Source organism: Myxine glutinosa, chromosome 11 (assembly GCF_964187855.1).
Source record: "Myxine glutinosa chromosome 11, kmMyxGlut1.1, whole genome shotgun sequence".
Taxonomy (NCBI): domain Eukaryota; kingdom Metazoa; phylum Chordata; class Myxini; order Myxiniformes; family Myxinidae; genus Myxine; species Myxine glutinosa.
In genome coordinates, this window is record NC_136271.1 from 46467554 (window position 1) to 46487412 (window position 19859).

Consider the following 19859-nt stretch of genomic DNA (forward strand, 5'->3'; position numbering starts at 1 on the left):
ATATATATATATATATATATATATATATATATATATATATATATATATATATACATACACACATACACACATATATGCACGCACACACACACACACATATATGCACGCACACACACACGTCCCACATGTATATATACCACATCCCACATGTATACATGTTTAAAGTGTGCGTGCCCTTCCCCCCTCCCCCGCCCGGCAACGCTGACTACTTCTGCTAGTAACGAATAAAATAAAAACGAAGAAATATCTCTGGGTAATTTCCTGAAACTCGGTGAAATTCGCTCGGTGTATGGTGAAATATTTTATTTGGGCGGTGTATAATTGCTTCGAACGAAATATCTCTAAGCAATTTCCCGTCTGTGTTTCATGTCCATGCACACGTGAAATGGAGTTTGTTTTTGCACACGTGAAATGAACATGTGAACCTTTACTTCCGGATAATAATGTTGAATGAAATAAAAACGAAGAAATATAGTGGGGTCACCCGTGGGAATCCCACGGGCATGGACGGGTGTGACATTTCGACATATTGAGTTAGATGCTGCACCTGCACATGCAGTTTCACAATAACATACACATACACACATATACACAAACACACACACATGTATACACACACACACGTACACCTACACATGTCCCACGGCACATGTATATATCCCACATCCCACATGGAAATACATGTTTAAAGTGTACGTGCCCCTCACTCCTCCCCCCGCCCGGCAACGCCGGGTACTTCTGCTCGTAACTAATAAAATAAAAACGAAGAAATATCTCTCAGCAATTTCCCGTCTGTTAATTTATATATCTATCTATAATTCCAGTAATCTCTGTCTGTCTGTCTGTACGTCTGTACGTTTGTTTGTTTGTCTGTGACCGCTGTTTCTCGACAACTACCGGTCCGATATACTTGAAACTTGCCAGGTATATTGCTGGGGACCCGAGGATGTGCCTTTTCAAGGTTTCATATTAATCGGACAATAACTTACCGAGCTATGTCCAAAAAACGATTCAACCAATCAGAGAGCAGCGAACGATCGCGTGTGCCGAACGTGGAGGACACACTCTGCCTCGGATGGCACATTTGAGAGCGTATTCATTTATTTCACGTTTGCAAACTATGTTGGCGTTAAACTATGTTTTAAAACTAATAAAACCGAATTTGCGATTCATTCGCTTTCCTGCGCGTTTGTGCACGCGATGGCGATTTCTTTACCAAACTCCGGAAGCCGTTCGCTTTGGACCAAACCATTGCATGTAAATAGAGGGGGGGGATTGTCACCGTACTCGCAAGCCGTTCGCTTTGGACCAAACCATTTCATGTAAATAGAGGGGGGGGATATAATTTTAGATATAGATATAGTACGGGCAATGCCCTAGTCTATCTATAATTCCAGTAATCTCTGTTTGTTTGTTTGTCTGTGACCGCTGTTTCTCGACAACCACGGGTCCGATATACTTTAAACTTGCCAGGTATATTGCTGGGGACCCGAGGATGTGCCTTTTCAAGGTTTCATATTAATCGGACAATTACTTACCGAGCTATGTCCAAAAAACGATTCAACCAATCAGAGAGCAGCGAGCTATCGCGTGTGCCGAACGTGGCGAACACACTCTGCCTCGGATGGCACATTTGAGAGCGTATTCATTTATTTCCCGTCGGCAAACTATGTTGGCGCTATACGATGTTTTAAAACTAATTAAAACCCCGGGGGGATTGTCACTGTACTCGCAAGCCGTTCGCCGTTCGCTTTGGCGTTGCGAATGGACCAAAACATTTCATGGACCAAACCATTTCATGTAAAGCGTTCGCCGTTCGCTTTGGCGTTGCGAATGGACCAAAACATTTCATGGACCAAACCATTTCATGTAAATAGAGGGGGGGATATAATTTTAGATATAGATATAGTACGGGCATGCCCTAGTTTTACAAATGTGAATTACACGTCCATACACACGTGAAATGGAGTTTGTTTTTTCACACGTGAACCTTTACTTCCGGATAATAATGTTGAATGAAATAAAAACGAAGAAATATATGTCGGCATCTTTGTTGACGTTTTTGTGACGACCGTCATCAAACGAAAAAGTAATATATCTTAACGGAAAAGAAAAGCGAATTTTTAATATATGTCGACACGTTGCCGTCGGTATCATGTTGGGCGGTGTATGATACAGCATGCCGCGAATTTTTAAAATATATCTCTGCATTTTCCCGCGTGTGTGTGAATGTTCTCAATTATTTCTGACACCGAGTCTAAAACCATCGATAAAAATTAAATCAGATGGTGAATTCGAGATAAAATCGTGAGGGTGACTCTCAATGAATGGGCTTTCGTTTACAGGCCTTTGAGAAATCATTTCGTTCTATAAACGGAAACTTTCATCGGATTTTCTTCCCGTTTTTTTTCAAATGAGTCTAAATCTATGTTAGCGACTGCGAAAAATGAAATGATATATCGAATTAGAATTGAAATAAATCTGTGTGAGAGAGAAAGACAGCACGGACCTAACTAAACAGGCCTCAAAGCTATTCGAGAAGGAGGAGTGGGTGGAGCTACTCTGCAAACCGAGTAAGCCACACCCCGGACAGACGTCCAACAGACAGAAGCATCTACGCCTATTATAACATAGATGAAGCAGGACTGTATGGGTCTGTCTGTTTGTCTGTCTGTCCCTGAACTACTCCCTCAGTTTTGGGGCTAGCCCCACCAAACTTTCTGTGGAACCTTTTGGGGTCCCAGCTGGTGTCCTAAGGTGGGTGGGAGGTTTCATAAATATCTCAATGCAATTATGATTTTGAGTTTCCACCCTCTATCCACATGAAAACACATTCACGGGTTCAACATTCCCAGTTTCACCATTTGGTGCATGTGGAAACATTTGCTGATTCTGTAATATCTCGAAAAATGTGATTTTCGGTTTCCACCTGTGAGATGTCGCAATTTTTCGCTTTTGGGGACAAATGTTCTGTGCTGCATTTGTGGAATAAATATTGTCACAGAAAATCATGCAAAACATTTCTTGCATTTGATATTACATCGTGAAAAATCATACTTAGTGTAAACTTATCAGATTTAATTTGAAATATAAATAGTAAAAATGTTCAAAATTCGATTCGAATCTTGGATTAAATATTCTTCGATATTATGAAGCAGAAAATCATACATAAAATTTATGTTGAATAAAATGTTTGTGTGAAAAATCGTACTTAAAATTTGTTTTGGATTCAATATTACAATTATTATTCAACAATAAATTCTTATTACTAGCGAGATACCCGTGCTACGCACGGGTGGGAGGCCAGAAGCAAACAGGCAATGCAGATACGGCGAATGCCAAAACATGAAACCAATAAATTCCACATTCCTGTAGCACCCTCAGTTGCACGTCAGACATGGACAGCAAGTTCGTGAAGGACTTCCATGAAAAACGTACCCGTTCGCAAACAAACGGGTACGTTCACCTATAGAAACATCGATCGTGGGTCCGTGGCGAATCTGCATATGGCCATCCGTGAAGTTCACGTTTAGAAGGTAGAAATCATCACGGCATGTCGTCATTTACTTGAACTCGATATCTCTTTTTTCATTCCAAACAACATAACTCCAATCACAAATTAATCACAAAATAAACTTTTAACAACATTGTTAATGTTTCCTTCATTGTAAAAACTACCAAGTCGACAGTTAGAAGGATTTTGAGCCGATAGGTGTTGCTGCCTTGGCAAGATCGATGGAGACAGCGATCTGTTAGCGTATACACCGCCCAAATAGCTATGTGGAATTCTCTCATGTAGAGATTAAACTCACGTCGTTTGAACTTTGGCTGAGGTCATTATTTACTTTTAATGATGTCTATATACGAATCAAAAAGAAGATAATTGGTTTTGGGTCGTCCTTTCCGCATATCCCGTGGGATTGTGAGTTGGAGAAACGACCATGATGGTGGGGAGGGGGTTGGCATTCTCTCAAGCAGGGATTCAACCCATGTCCTTATAAAAGGTCTTTGTCCGAGGTCACCGAGTCGATCGGTGCAGCCGTTTGTGCAGCGATCGGTGCAGCCGTTTGTGCAGCACCCGGGAAAATAACGTTATGCGGGAGTCCAAACCTGAAAATGCTGGAGGCCAAAGCTGAAATTGGACAAACAATATACCCTATTTTACTCCAGGAGATATCAGGATTACCCACCCAAAATATCGTTTCGATCGGTTCAGCCATTTTTGTGCTACCTTCAAACGGACAGACAGACAGACATTTGGTGAATTATAGTAAGATTTCGTATGCAGCCTGTGGCTGATGGTTGCATCATGTGGCTGATGGTTGCACTCGGCTGTGCCGTTGATGCAGTGTCCCCCCGTTTCCAGTAAGCTAAGTACTCATTTTGCCGACCTCAGAAGTCAACCCGCTTGGTGTTGACAGCACCACAGGGGCTCAAACTGTAAACCTTAAGATCTTATGTCAGCCACTTTAACTGTTAAGCCAACACAAAGTCTAATCAAACAGATTGGTCCTCGGCTCACACATCCAACCTGTCCAAGTTTAGCATGTGTAAATGGCGTTCAACAGGTTGTGGTATATTGTGGTTGTATTATTTTTTTAATTTTATATTTGTAATTTAAAATTCAATTTCGTGATTTTATATCTTATTTATTATATCTTATTTTATTAAAAAATAAAAAAATTTAATTAAATTTAGATAATATTAATCACGCTGTTAATTTTAATTTAAAATTAAAAAAAAAATTATGGTTCCGGTGCAATACCAAGAGACAATGTTGCTTCCTTAAATTGAATCATTGTAATTGCTTCTGCCATTAATGTGCTAAGCTGGATGACATTTATCGACTAGAACGGCATTCAGTAGAGAGCATACCTCCGCCTTGTTGGCCATATCACTCTGCAGATTATATACTGCACGGGTTTGTTGCGTCAGATTTACATTTGCTTTGTTTGGGTCACGTATTACTCACAATGAGGGACACCGAAAAATGTAATCATATGTAGAATAAAAATTATTACTAAGGTTTAATCCAGCCAGTCAACATGCACGGTATGCTGCTTCTTAAAAACAAGTCCGAAAGTCTAACAGCAGTGTAGCCGGGCTTGTTTGATATTTTAGTTGAAGAGGATAGTATGAGCTGGGTGGAGATACCAGTTAGCAAACAATGCAAGTACTGTATTTAATTATTTTGAAGTAAGTGAAGAGATTTCATTGAGACTTTGGTTTATTCTATACGTTTCGAGTCAACATTGAACCAACCATACACCGCTTCAATCCAGCAACTTTGCAGTCACGACAAAGGGATTGCAGTGTTACGATTATATTTACTATATTATTATTAACGTTATTATTATTATTATTGTTACGAAACTATACTACTGTATTAAGAAACCTGGGCTAATTTGTCTGAAGCACCCTGAAGGTGAGGCATGAAATATGAAGCCTTAGGCCTATACGTACTGTGTCATTCGAAGACCCTAACGCCGATGCTTTCGATATTTTATGGTCATTTTAACAATTAGTTTATTTGTTTAATACTGAATGAAAAACGTCAAGGTGGAGCATGCAGATTGTGATACATGACAGGTTCAACGATGTGTTCAGCCTGATTGGCATAGGAATCAAAATGGTGGTGTGTGGAGTCAGCCGTCGTACCGCCGTAATGACATCACATCACCCCTGTCATTTGGCCAGATCCTCAGCTCTGATTGGTGTATGTTTGAGGGGACATACATAATACATAATGCATACATACATACATACATACATACATACATACATACATATGGGCAGACAAACACTGTTGTAGACGGCTTTGCCCGATGAGCGACACCGTAAAAATAGTTATGTAATTTTGAATGGCCCCTTATTGGCGTTAAGCAGTTCGTGACCGTGTGACAAATCAGCTTGTTCTGATATAACTGTGGCGGAGGGTGACGTGGATGAGGGGTGTCGACTTAATCTTTTAAGAGTGCATTAAAAGTGTTTCCCAATTGCGCTGTTCATCTTTTAAGAGAGCTTTAAATGTGTTTCCCAATCACGCTGTTCATCTTTTAAGAGTGCTTTAAATGCATGTTTCCCAATCACGCTGTTCCTCTTTTAAGAGTGCTTGAAATGCCTGTTTCCCAATCGCGCTGTTCATCTTTTAAGAGTGCATTAAATGTGTGTTTCCTAATCGTGCTGTTCATCCCTTAAGAGTGCTTTAAATGTTTGCCAATCACGCTGTTCATCTTTTAAGAGTGCATTAAATGTGTGTTTCCCAATCGCGCTGTTCATCTTTTAAGAGTGCTTTAAATGTGTTTCCCAATCGCGCTGTATCTTTTAAGAGTGCTTTAAATGCATGTTTCCCAATCGCGCTGTTCATCTTTTAAGAGTGCTTTAAACGTGTTTCCCAATCGCACTGTTCATCTTTTAAGAGTGCTTTAAACATGTGTTTCCCAATCGCGCTGTTCATCTCTTAAGAGTGCATTAAATGTGTGTTTCCCAATTGCGCTGTTCATCTTTTAAGAGTGCTTTAAACGTGTTTCCCAATCGCGCTGTTCATCGCGTAAGAGAGCATTAAATGTGTTTCCCAATCGGCTCGTTACCAGATTTGTCACAGGTTCTGACCACAGTGCAGTCCTGCTTATTTTTAAAGAAATACCAATCATCGTCGAGCTGGTTATCAAGAGGCCTACAATACTGATGCAACAAAGACAATGTAACTAAGCACCATGGATCATCATACTAAAATACGCAATTTGGTGTCTGTCTGTCTGATGATTTTTTGACCGCAATACATTCCGTCGTTACTTATCCAATATCAACCAAACCTGACAGGACGACTAAGGGTTACAAAATGAAGGTTGTAGCGCATTCATTTGCCCCCGTCCCCAAGGGGGTTCCCCCCCCCCCCCCCTCCGCCAGTGGGTTTTCCCCTCCATTGCCGTCATTGGGGTTGCGTGTTCAGGTGTATATCCATGTTAAGTTAGCTTTATCGTGGCATTTTTCCAAGGCCGCTTCTAATAACAAAACTAACGATAATACCCGGCGAAGCCGGTGTTGTGAATGAACGCGTACGTATTATGTTGAAAAGCCAGATTTTTCTGGATCCCTTGAGAATTTCGAAGCTTTGACGCACCAAATCGCTCGATGGAGGCCGCCATCTTGCGGATGCGGAAGTATGCATAACAAATTGAAAAAAGTTCAATAGGAGTTTGTTTCACCCGTCTTTGTTTGATTCACAATCTTATGCACCTCTAATTTGTAATTAAAATACTTTAAGACCCACCTCGTTCCCCGGGCCCACACGGTCCCTGGTTATCTTCAACGAAAATCGTCACCAATTACCGGAACCAATGAGATACGAGCATTTGAAAAATTATTTCAAAAAAGCTTTTTACCACATTTCGGACGCTGAAAACGGAATCAAATATTCTAAAATTGACGAAGAATTATTTTTTAGAAATCTCGCGGCCGTAGGGGATAGTTTTTCACGGCCGGAAATATCCGAAGTTGAGACGGAATTCACCGAATTAATCAAGAAGAATGAATGAATATTGAATGAACTATTGAATGAATGAACATTCACCGAATTAATCAAGAAGGAAATTTTAATAAATTTTAATCATCCAGAATGCAAATGGTGTCATTTTGAACTAGGTACGGTACTGACTACACCTACCTACTACCAACTACCTAACCTACTGATGCCATAGTGATGGGTAAAATAGTGGCAAGAGGCTTTGGCTTCGCCGGCTCATTGCGGCTTTGCAGTCGGGTAGTAGTAGCCGGCGAAGCCGGTGTTGTGAATGAACGCGTACGTATTATGTTGAAAAGCCAGATTTTTCTGGATCCCTTGAGAATTTCGAAGCTTTGACGCACCAAATCGCTCAATGGAGGCCGCCATCTTGCGGATGCGGAAGTATGCATAACAAATTGAAAAAAGTTCAATAGGAGTTTGTTTCACCCGTCTTTTTTTGATTCACAATCTTATGCACCTCTAATTTGTAATTAAAATACTTTAAAGGAGAATGGACACGACCAAAACAACTTTGCAGATTTCGAAACATAAACATATTATGTTAAACACTTCTATTGAGTTCATTTCACAAATATCTTCGCGGTTTTATTAGAATTTGTCAAAATATCGCCGAACAAGCAAAATCAGTTTTGTCAAAACCGCAAACCGGAAATGACGTTTGGGAAGTAACCCAGTTTTTCGTTCTTAAAGCCTTGTTGGCTTCGTGATGATCAGAACATCGCTTTGTTTTCGTTACGATCAGTTGGAATCATGCCCAGTCGTTGTGTGGCTGCTGCTAGTGCGTGCCCGTTCATGCGGGGAGGTAAATACGTGGACATACGTACGTTGACGTACGTACCAAAAATAAGGCCTCGCTGTCCGGAAGTTCGCATATCTCAGTTACGATTAATCGCAAATTAGTTTTAATGGCCAAGTATTCAATTTTCAAACCGCGAGGCAGAAACAACAAACACGCGGTTCCTTCGCTGTAGCTTGACCATACGTGCAAAGAAAAATTAAAACTTGCACCGTTCCTTCGGTCTTCGCTCTCGTCCTTCGCTGTTCCTTCGTTCACGTACAAAACGTATGTGTTTGCTAAATAAATGGCCATAACTTGGTAACCACTTGTCCGATTAATAGCAAACCTTGAAAAGGCACATCCTCAGGTCCCCAGCAATATACCTGGCAAGTTTCACTTAGATCGGACCAGTGGTTGTCGAGAAACAGCGGTCACAGACATACACACAGACAGACAGACACAGAGATTGCTTGCATTATAGAGAGTGCTATAATGATACAATTACAACTGATACACCTGCAGTGCTGCACTAAGTCAATAAAGACGTATGTCGTTTCTGTGTTTCTATCCATTTCTTGCCTCACGGCACCGACCATTAATTAAATATTAGTTATGTATTCCATTGACCAGAAAAAGAAACTTTTTCAATTAAAAAATAGACATAAAAATGAATACCATTCAGTATTTTGGAGGCGCCCGAGATCAAAATCGATCGCCATTGTGTCTGTGTCCGACGATTTCTCTTCTTCACTCTCTGGACGGTATGGTTCGAATCTGTATGGGAGAATCGAGTGTGATTCCCCAAGATTATTAACTTTCTCTTCATTTTCCGCATCAGATTGGTCAGAAATATCGCTGATATCCAGACTTACGCAACTATCGGAGTCGGTGTCTGCCATTGTTTACTATTGCGCAGTCACATCAGCTTCCTCAGATGACGACACGATGATGATGATAGTCATCACGAGATGCTGGCCGGCGCGAGAGAAATCGTCTGCTATTGGCATTTTAAAACTCGGATATCTCACGATTCACGCATGCTAGAGCAACAATTTTTGCGCCAAACTTAATCTTTTTTGTTGCTACAATTGATTAATCTTAAGCATTTGATGTCTATACTCATGTCCGTTCCCCTTTAAGACCAACCTCGGCCCGCACGGGCCTGGTTATCTTCAACGAAAATCGTCACCAATTACCGGAACCAATGAGATTCGAGCATTTGAAAAAATATTTCAAAAAAGCTTTTTACCGCGTTTCGGAGGCTGACAACGGCGTCAAATATTCTAAAATTGACGGAGAATTATTTTTTAGAAATCTCGCGGCCGTCGGGGATAGTTTTTCACGGCCGGAAATATCCGAAGTTGAGACGGAATTCACCGAATTAATCAAGAAGGAAATTATATAAATTTTAATCTCATCCAGAATGCAAATGGTGACATTTTGAACTAGGTACGGTACCTACTACAGCTACCTACTACCAACTACCAAACCTACTGATGCCATAGTGATGGGTAAAATAGTGGCAAGGGGCTTTGGCTTCGCCGGCTCATTGCGGCTTTGCAGTCGGGTACTAGTAGCGTAATATTAATATTACATAATATTAATACCAATAATATCCCACCTCCCCAAGGGGTTTTCCTCCTTGAACAAACCTCGAGTCAACGTTTGTAAATAGCTTATGTACCGACCCATGGGTCCCCCAAGCAAGACCAGCATCAGAATCTCCTTGCTCCAGCCGGTGACGTCACCGGCGGGGATCCACGGCGCCAGAGTGGCTGGTCACGTGACCACCAAAGCGTGCCGCGCGTGCGGGTATAATCAGCTACACCTGTTGATCACGTGACCACCGAAGCACGCCTCGCTTGAGAGGCGTGGCTTTCGGTTTCGGTTTCTGGTTGAGCTTTATAATGCAGCCCGATAAACGGGCTTTTCAGTGTTCCCGAGTTGGTTTTGAGAATAAATATCTTCTCGGACGAGTTTGTGTCCTGCCCGTCATTCCGTCCGTATCAAGCAAGAGCCCCGGCTCTTCATTATCATGGCGTTTTCATGGGAGCAATGGCCCAACGGCCTCTACCAGAAGTAAAAATATTATGAACCACAAAGACATGATTAGCTTTTTAAACAGTCACTAATGCTGTTTATAACACTAAATAAAGAAATTTTGAGAAAACCTGACATCCATGAGGTAAGTTTTACTTACAGAACTGAGCGAAGATCTACTGTACTCTATATACCCCACAAGGGTTGGGTTAATAACATCACCCTTCCTGCCGCTAACATGCCGTTTTTCGTAGCGAACTTTTGAAACTCGCTCCTGCTGTTTAAACCGAAACTGAAAGGGAGGATGCCCGGGTTGTGCTGATTTACCAAGCAGCTAGCTTGCGCTTGCCAAGCCAGCCGTTCCTTAACGGTTCTGAATGGAGTGCTTGCTCGAATGCTTAAACCACTTGACGATCTCTCCACAAGAAACTTGGTAAATGAACACACACCCAATGTTATTGAGACCCGACCATAGATCGACTGTAATCTAAATACCCCAAAGAGGAATGACCCTTCCTGCCGCTCTCGTAGTGAGCAGGTGTACTCGTAGTCATAATATAATAATGCCAACTGACATTGAAGGAGCCATCAAAGCTGATTGACACAAAATCAAGACACCACAATAATGGTTCTTCTAGTTTTTCATATGGCTGTGTGATAAAACAAGTGATGTTGTGATCAAAACCTTTAAATATTCTCTCAACAAATGCGAGTTAGGCTGATAAGTTTCAGCACATCTTCATAAGCTTTGTTTCATTTGAAAAACACTTGAATGAAATATGGCAATGCTTTATTAGGCAAAAAACAGACCTACCAGAAACAGTTTGGCGAACAATTCCAAAATTGTGATGAAAATAAAAATCTATGACACGACCACGTTCCATGGACTGTCAAACATCAGAAAATCATTCTTGAGCAACACAAGAGCCCTGCTTAAGTTCTTCAAACTTCATGATCTACGTTGATTGCACGAGGCCAGTGAGTCGTTTTGCGGTGAGCTGCAGTTTCCCCTGGATGTTCAAAACAAAGGAGGACAGGAAAAGGAAACCATTCTGGGGTCATTCTCATGTTCTTATGTATATTCGATTGATCAGATAGCTTAGACATCTCTGAGTTGTCTACCCTAGGTTTGAATCCCAACCCTGCTACCTGGTGTCTCACATGCAGGACAATCAATGCGTTAACATGTAGCTATTGGAGGGACATTGAGCCAGAGGACAATTCTGTTCGCACTCATGGTCGTTGGTGGATGCTAAAGATCCCATGTTGTCTTTTACAAAGAGTAGGCGAGTTATCTCCAGCACCATGACTAAATACCTGTACTTTCAGAGACGTACCTTGGGACAGAGGAGTGATCTGTCGGGTTTGGGTCCCGCCTCAAAATATTTCTCCACTTATTGTGAACAACCCAAAGCTCTGTCAAGAGTATTTTATAGAGTACTAGTGGGGACACCGGTGGGAATCCCACGGGCATGGAGGTGTATCGTTGCGATCGGTGCAGCCGTTTGTGGGGTACCCGGGACGATAACGTTATGCGGGAGTCCAAACCTGAAAATTCTGGAGACCAAAGCTGAAATTGGAAAAACTAAATAGCCTATTTTACTCCAGGGGGTCCCAGGATTACCCACACAAAATATCGTTGCGATCAGTTCAGCCGTTTCTGTGGTACCTGGGAACGGACAGACAGACGGACGGACATTTGGTGAATTATAGTAAGATGGTACATCAAATCAGAATTTCAGAAATATTCAATGTCCCCTCAGCATGGAGGACAGAGCATGCACAACCCGAGCTGGGAAGGCAATGGGAGACCACCCAATATATCCTTTGCCAAGAAACTGCTTCGGCAGCACCAACACTCTGTAAAGAGTGCGGTACATCAAAATAAAAACTCTGAAAACGAATGAAACCTGAAGTTTAATTGGTCAATATATCGGGCCACACGGACCATTGTCGGAGACTGCCGCACACGATGCACGATTTTTACGGATAACTCGTTGTAAAGGTTGAGCATGTTCATCTTGTACGATTGTCACCCACGTACCTGTAAAACTAGTTGATGAGGGTCGTCAAACGCGATCAAATTTCGCGATTATCAAATTAGCTATCGCCGACAATCTTGTGCATCGACTCGGATAGTGTGCGGTGGCCTTTATATAAATATATATATATATATATATATATATATATATGAGGGCGCGCCCTCACACCATGTAAATAAATAAATCAAATTAATATCATCAACAACGGTAAATTTGAAATAGTTTGAGTGTAAGGCAAACGCGAGGCAAACAAAAAAAACATGATGGAGTTTGTCACCTTCTCAAGCGCACATGTGCGGTAAACAAGGCAATTAAAGCAATGTTCACACTTGAGCAGTGTCACAGCTTTCACGGCAGCCTTGTAATTGCTCTCGGCCACAGGGAAAGGCAGTTTCCTTTAATTGGCTATGGCACAGTCGTCGCTCCAGTCATTCCATTAATTTGTGGAAGGAATCAACTCCACTACCTTTCCCACCCCTCCTCCTCTACCCCGCGCCTCTTCCCTCCCCCCCCCCCCCCCCCCGCGCCTCTTCCCTCCCCCCCCCCCCCCCCCGCGCCTCTTCCCTCCCCCCCCCCCCACCCCTTCTCCTTCCTCTTCCCCTACCCCTCCTACCTAGCCCCAACTATTCCATTGTATCTCACCAGCACAACTGAGAGATCGCTGCACAGCAGTAGCTGTGCTGCTTAAATAGGGTTCACTGATGACAATCATACTGGTATTACTAAATGTTACATCGACAAATCTTACTATAATATTCACCAAATGTCCGTCTGTTTGTCCGTCCGTCCGTTCCAAGGTACCGCAAAAACGGCTGAACCGATCGCAACGAAATTTTGGGTGGGTAATGCTGGGACCCCCATGGAGTAAAATAGGCTATATTGTTTTTCCAATTTCAGCTTTGGTCTCCAGCATTTTCAGGTTTGGACTCCCGCCTCCAGTTTGTCCCGGGTACCGCAAAAACGGCTGCACCGATCGCAACGACACACCTCCATGCCCGTGGGATTCCCACGGGTGACCCCACTCGTAATCATAATTCACTTAATACGTCTTGCGACCACCACCAAGTTATTATCATTCGGTTCAAAAGTGGCGGAGTGGTATGCTTCATCGAAGTGGCGTCGAGAGGGCAAAAGTGCGAGCGAAAATGCTACTTGCACACAGTCCCTTCACCTTGCCAACACACTTCACTAGTTCTTTATTTTGTTAATTAAAACGCCAAAGCCAAGATCAGCACCCTCTGAAAATTCCATGTGGATCAACAAGGCACCGAATGAGGGGTGCTCAAAAAATGTTTCCGGACGAGATACTCACCATGTAGTCGAGGAAACAAAGGTTTTCGTTTCACTTCTCAATAAATATTTATAATCTGCAAGAAAAATGTCTCCTTAATAATTATATACACGTATATTGAGAAAAGCATGTTGGAGTCTCATCAATTATTGTGCGTCTAGTTGGTAAAACGTTCTAAATTCCCCTTCTACTTACTTGGTGTTTCCACTTGTTTTTGTATTTTCTATTTCCGAACTCGGACAAGAGCAACACCGACAATGAAATCGAGGGGCAACGAATGAAGACAAAATGTGTCGTCAGTGGTGAGTGGCAGCATATCTTATCGACTCCCATTAACACCTCCACGAGACCCACCTACTTCCTTCCTGAGAGTTTTGTCCCGTATCCATCCTGTCCAACCCCGTGTGTGCTCCCTTCCCTACCTCGCATCCCTTATTTCTCCGTTTCCTTCAGTCCTTCAATATTTACTTCAGAGTCCTCTATTTTGGCCCTCAACCCTACTGTTGGTGGCACCCACTCTCTCTTTCTGCTGTTCCTTTTGTTCTGTTGCATCCTGAACCATTTTGTGGTCTAGCTCCTCCACGATCCTTGACTTTGCATGCAAAAAGAAAAAGGTTGCCTTCCGCGGACGGTTCATTCATCCTCTTTCCTCCTGGCTTCAAGCAAGTGGTGCATTATCATCCATCTCATATCCCTCCCCTCCCCACTGCCATAGTCTATGATTGTATCCTTTCTACCATCTTATTGCAGACTAATGAGGTACCCGTGTTACACGTGGATGGGAGGCCAACATCTAAAATAAAGGGGCAACACCCTTGGGCGCTCACCTGGTAGAATAAAGCAATATATACATTCTGACTTAAGGTATTTTAAACAGTATCACGGTATTTTAAACCAATATCAATGGTTGCTCGAAGACAGGGCAGCATGTAGAATGATGCTAACGTAATCATAAGACTTCAAACAAACAAACAAAAAAAATACCTATTTTGGGGGGCAACAACCCCCCCACCCTGCCCCCATAGTCCCCGATTTTTCTGATGCCGTGAACAAACATTGGTACATCATGGGTGATGAAGGTTGTGGTCAAGTTTCATCGAAATCGCGTGTGTAGTTTCAGAAAATAAAGCAAATACCTATTTGGGGTGGGGGGCAACACCACTCAACCCCCCCTTTCACGTAGACCCCCTTAGACCCCGATTTTTTTTAATGCCATGAACAAACTTGAGTTGCAGCATACCAAATATCACTTTGCCAAGTTTGGTCACAATCGCATCAACGGTCACAACCTCTCTCTCTCTTCGCATTGTTCCACGAGCACAGATATAGTGCACAAAAAGCATGCGTGTTCCATCTTCTAGCATTAGCTGATGGATCTAAAAGATCTCACGGTGTCTCTCATGAAGTCGGTGAGTTATCACCGACACCCAGAACAAATTCCTTCCTTCAGTCAAATATCAGGCCTGGCCAGCTGGTTCCCAAAAGGTCACACAATTTTTAAGAAAGAACAACTTGGGCCAAAAGTCTTTGGAAGCTAGGGAAGACAGACGCAAAGTCGGCTATTTTGCAGATGTAATATGTAGACGAGATTGCTGCAAACTGCCTCGAGCCATCGACTTAACAGACATACCAGACTCTTATAAAACTCTTCACCAAGCAATAATTATCACGGAAAAAGCTGCTCCAGAAATCTTTTAGGCAAAAGTGGAATAATGTATCTGTCAGTCTTCATGACAAGTTTCACTGGAAATTCCTCTTTCCTTTCCTCGGTTTTAATGAACATTGGCAGGTTTCAAAAAGTGAAGGCAGATTCTTGATTAAACTTCACTTTCGACCAAAGGTGTTTTGTTTGACATGAAAATTTTCTAATTTAAGAAATTAATGCCGGGAGGCATCTCCAATCAAGTGACTTTGAGTGTATATTGAGCAAATTAACGCAATCGTGGGATTCGTACATTTCCGTAATCCAAGTGAACAAACAAAAATTGGAAAGACAAGACAAAACAGATACATTTTCTGGAAAAATTATTTTGAGGTGGCGATGAGGGAAGATGCTCATGTTTTTTTGTCCTTTTAATGAATTTGATAAAATCGCATCAATAGGCACTAATTTGAAATCTGATATCAAACTTCAAATTAAATTTATATATCAGGAAGTCAGCAATTTATGGGAGCGAGACATGGGTAATGAACGTAGAGCAGCAACGAAGGCTGGAAAGGGTGGAAATGCGAATGGTTCGGTGGATGTGCGGAGTATCGTTGAGAGAGAGGAAGACAAATGATGAATTGCGAAAGATGATGGGAATAGAGCCTGTGATTGATGCTGTGAAGAGGAACAGGTTGAGATGGTTTGGTCATGTGTTGAGGAAGGATGAAAGTGACTGGTTGAGAAGAATGATGGAAATGAATGTAGAAGGAAGTAGAGGACGGAGAAGACCGAGAAAGACTTGGCTAAAGATGGTCGAAGAAGAAATGCGGGCGAGGGGGTTAACAAGGGGAGATGCAGAAAATAGGGCAAAATTGGGAAGATCGTCATGGCTAACCCCCGCTCTTGCAGGGAAAATGACCTTAAAATGCCTGTTGTTGTTTGTTGTATCAGGAAGTCAGCAGACTTCCTATGTAGGAATGACACACAATTCCTCAAAAAATAAAATCTACCAAGATACGAACTTGTAAACCTATAAAAGTACCAACCAATCAGTCATCTGTGGAGGATTTCACATCAAATAACCCTTTGTCTGTCTGTCTAAAAATAACACTCATTAACCCTTTGTGTGCTGAAACTTTTTTTTCTTTCAAAATCTTCATTTAAAAATTACATTTTTTTTGTCGTTTTCAAAAAAATAAAAGGATTTTTCATCTTGTAACAAATCTGTGGCAGCAGCACACAAAGGGTTAAATGTTTGGACATCATTGCCGAACTACAAAATTGACAGAACAAAAATGTCCCGTTTGTAATTCTTCCTTTGAGACAGTAACTCAACATTGGGTTAAGCTCAGTACTTTGTTTAAACGAGAATCTCCTGTATTTTACAGTGGGAAAGTCCATGACACCTCAAATTTTCATAACTTGAAAGTATTCCAGGAAAGGTAGGTGTAACTGCATATTTACACTTTGGGCAATGAAGTGCCAAGAGGGGTGGTCGGGACAACGACTGTCAATCAGCCTGATAGGGGCGGAGCCACAAAACACATTTGACCGTATGTACTAATTAGAATGTTAGATCCTCGATAAAGCAGTGCTGTGCCATTACAATGTGAGTACGTCTATAAAGTTTGGACTACAACATTTATAAACTAGAACGACACTTATAAACTAGAGATCAAACTTCAAATTACACAATCTGTCAATTTCCAGACCCGGATCTCCTTCAACAGTACATCTTTTCTAGACTTGATTATGACTAACTTCCCTGCAAATGTCTGCTGCTCTTCTACTGCTCCAATCGGTTCTTCTGATCATTTCCTTGTTAAGTGGACATCTCTATGGGCATTCTCAGAGAGTCTCCTCAGCGCCGACGAGTCTGGCATTTCAATCAGGCTGACTGGCACAGTCTTCAAGCAGCCATCAATCATCTCGACTGGTCTCCCATCTCTACTGCCTCCAACATCAACTCTTCCTGGGAATTCTTCCAAAGTAAACTGCTCTCTCTCATATACAGATTTATCCCATCTCATTTTCAGTTGTCATACCATTTGTCCCATTTATCCCATTTCCCTGCTTGTCGTTAAAGGTGGCAAAAAGGGTTGGCGTCAGGAAGGGCATCCGGCCGTAAAACATTGCTTCAAAAATGGGACCGAAAAACAACAACAACCACGGTCCCCGAAAAAGGCCAACCCCCGCTTTGCGGGGAAAAATGGCCTCTAAAGGTGGTTATTTTTTTTTTAATATACCCTTTGTCCCATCCATGGTACACTGAAGCTTGTGGTGAGGCAGTTGCCCTGAAACAACTTCCCTTCACTTCCTGGAAGGCAAATCCAATTGAAGGTAATCTCAGTTCCTTTCACAAAGCTTGGAACAAGTGTGTGTGTGTCTACCCTCAGGAGACCCAGGAAACAATATCTCTCTAATCTCAAGACTGAACTCTCAAACCTGTCTCCCTCCTCCAAATCCTGGTGGCGTCTGGTCAAATCTGTTTCTGGTGTTTGTTCCCCTCCATCCCCTTCCTTTCCTCAAATGGCTACACAGTTGACACCGCACGTGAAAAAGCTGAATGCCTCAACTCTGTGTTTGCCTCAAAATGTTGTGTCCCAAACCAATCTCTCTCTATACCCACCTTTCCCAGTCGAACGCAGCTGCTCCTGGACTCTGTGTCCTTCTCTCCTGACAAGGCATTTCACTTCACAAAAAAGGTGCTAAAACAGTTCCTTGCAACTACAGACTAATCAGTCTGCTCCCAATAATCAGCAAGGTCGTGGAATCAATCATCGCTTCTGACATCAAATCCTTCCTCTTCTCCAATGGCTTCATCTCCGATCATCAATTTGGATTCAGACCAGGTCACTCTACTCTGAACATGCTGCTTCTGCTGTCTCAACAATGGATGGAGGTCCTCAATGCCAAACAGGAAATCAGAGCTGTCTCCTTTGACATATCTCATGCCTTCGATACGGTCTGGCACCCCGCTCTGCTCACCACACCAAACTCTCCTCCTTTGGTATCCATGGAAACCTCCACATATGGCTTTCCGACTTCCTCTCTGGTCGCAGTCAATGTGTGGCCATGAATGAAATTCTCTCATCTCCCCTTCCTCTTCAGGCTGGAGTTCCCCAAGGCAGTGTTCTGGGCCCTGTGCTTTTTCTGGTCTTCATCAATGATCTCTCCGACTCTCTGGAAAATCCTCTCTATCTCTTTGCTGACGACTCTACTCTCTGCCGCTCCATATCCCAACCCTCAGATTGGCAGTCTGCAGCCTCCTCACTCTCTGCAGACCTGGACAAAATCACAGACTGGTCAAACAAGTGGAACATGTCTTTCAATCCTGACATATCTCACACTCTCACTTTGTCTCTCCGTAAAGACAATCTGGACAACCCTCCCATCTACTTTCTCAACACCCTCTTGAAGAAGTTCTGTGTCTCAAGCTTTTGCATCTCACTTATCTGCCGCGACCTTTCCTGGGAAAACCACATTTCCAAGCTGGCCTTCAAAGCCAGTCGCCGTCTGGGCATCCTCCATCATGCGAAGTCCTTTCTGGGCACTTCTGAGCTCATCACCACATACAAGGCTTTCATCCACAGCTCAATGGAATTCTGCTCTCCCTTCTGGGTTGGTGCTCCTGCCTCACATCAAGCTCGGCTTCACGCTGTATAAACCAAAGCTTTCAGAATCATTGGAATCTCCCATGATGCAGCTGATTCTGAGGGCCATTCTCTCTCTCCCACAGGCAGGTTGCTGGTCTTACTGTCTTCTACCGATTCCTCTCTGGCCTAGCTCCCCCAGCTCTGACTGTGCTCTGTCCCCCAAATATTCCTACAGGTCGCACAAGAGCTGCCAGCAACCCTCTTCCGGTGAAACCGCCAAAATCAAGACTCTCTGCTCACCTTCCCTCTTTCACTCCTCTTTTTTCCCGCCTCTGGAACAAACTCTCTCACTCTATTCAATCCCACTCCTCCCTCCAGGTCTTTAAAACAGCTGCTCACCACCATCTCTTATCTTCCTCCATCCAACACCTTGATCTTTTCTACCCCCGTTAAAACACCCCAAATCCACCTCTTTCAATCTCCAACTTCTTTCCTGAAATTCATAGTAGTGTCAATTTGTTTTATACCGTGTACCCTTACCCAAAGATCATGATATATATCTTTTTTGGCCCCGTTTCTCAATGGAGAAGAAACACTTAAAAATTAGAAGGTTCTCGCCAAAATTTTGGATCTTCACCAAAATCAAATCAATTCATGAGGCCCCTGGGCAGCCTTCAGTAGTGGAGGCTCACCCTACCTTAGAATACTAAAAAGGTGACAAGACACAGTTACAGTCATCCATAAAGTATATTTTTCAAGTACAAAGAATCTGAATAAGAATGTACATATATAAACATCATGATCAATCCATATAAGAATCTAGTTCCTATGTTTTAAGCATAAAGAATTTGAATAAGCAAGCAGGCACGTCTTTAAACATCATGATCAATCTATAAGAATCTACGAAGTTCCGATGTTTCAAGTATAAAGAATATGAAT

General features: G+C 42.4%; 1 protein-coding gene across 4 annotated transcripts in view; it reads right to left on the reverse strand.

Annotated features, from left to right (window-relative positions):
• Window positions 1-11116: 11116 nt before the first annotated feature.
• LOC137436650 (regulator of G-protein signaling 7-like) overlaps window positions 11117-19859 on the reverse strand; it is a 113763-nt gene continuing 105020 nt past the window's right edge. For all 4 annotated transcript variants that reach the window (XM_068130627.2, XM_068130630.2, XM_078786626.1 and 1 more), the window contains one exon: window positions 11117-11353. In XM_068130627.2, the coding sequence (XP_067986728.2) occupies window positions 11300-11353 (54 nt within the window). In that variant the 3' untranslated portion in view covers window positions 11117-11299. The remainder of the gene's footprint in view (window positions 11354-19859) is intronic.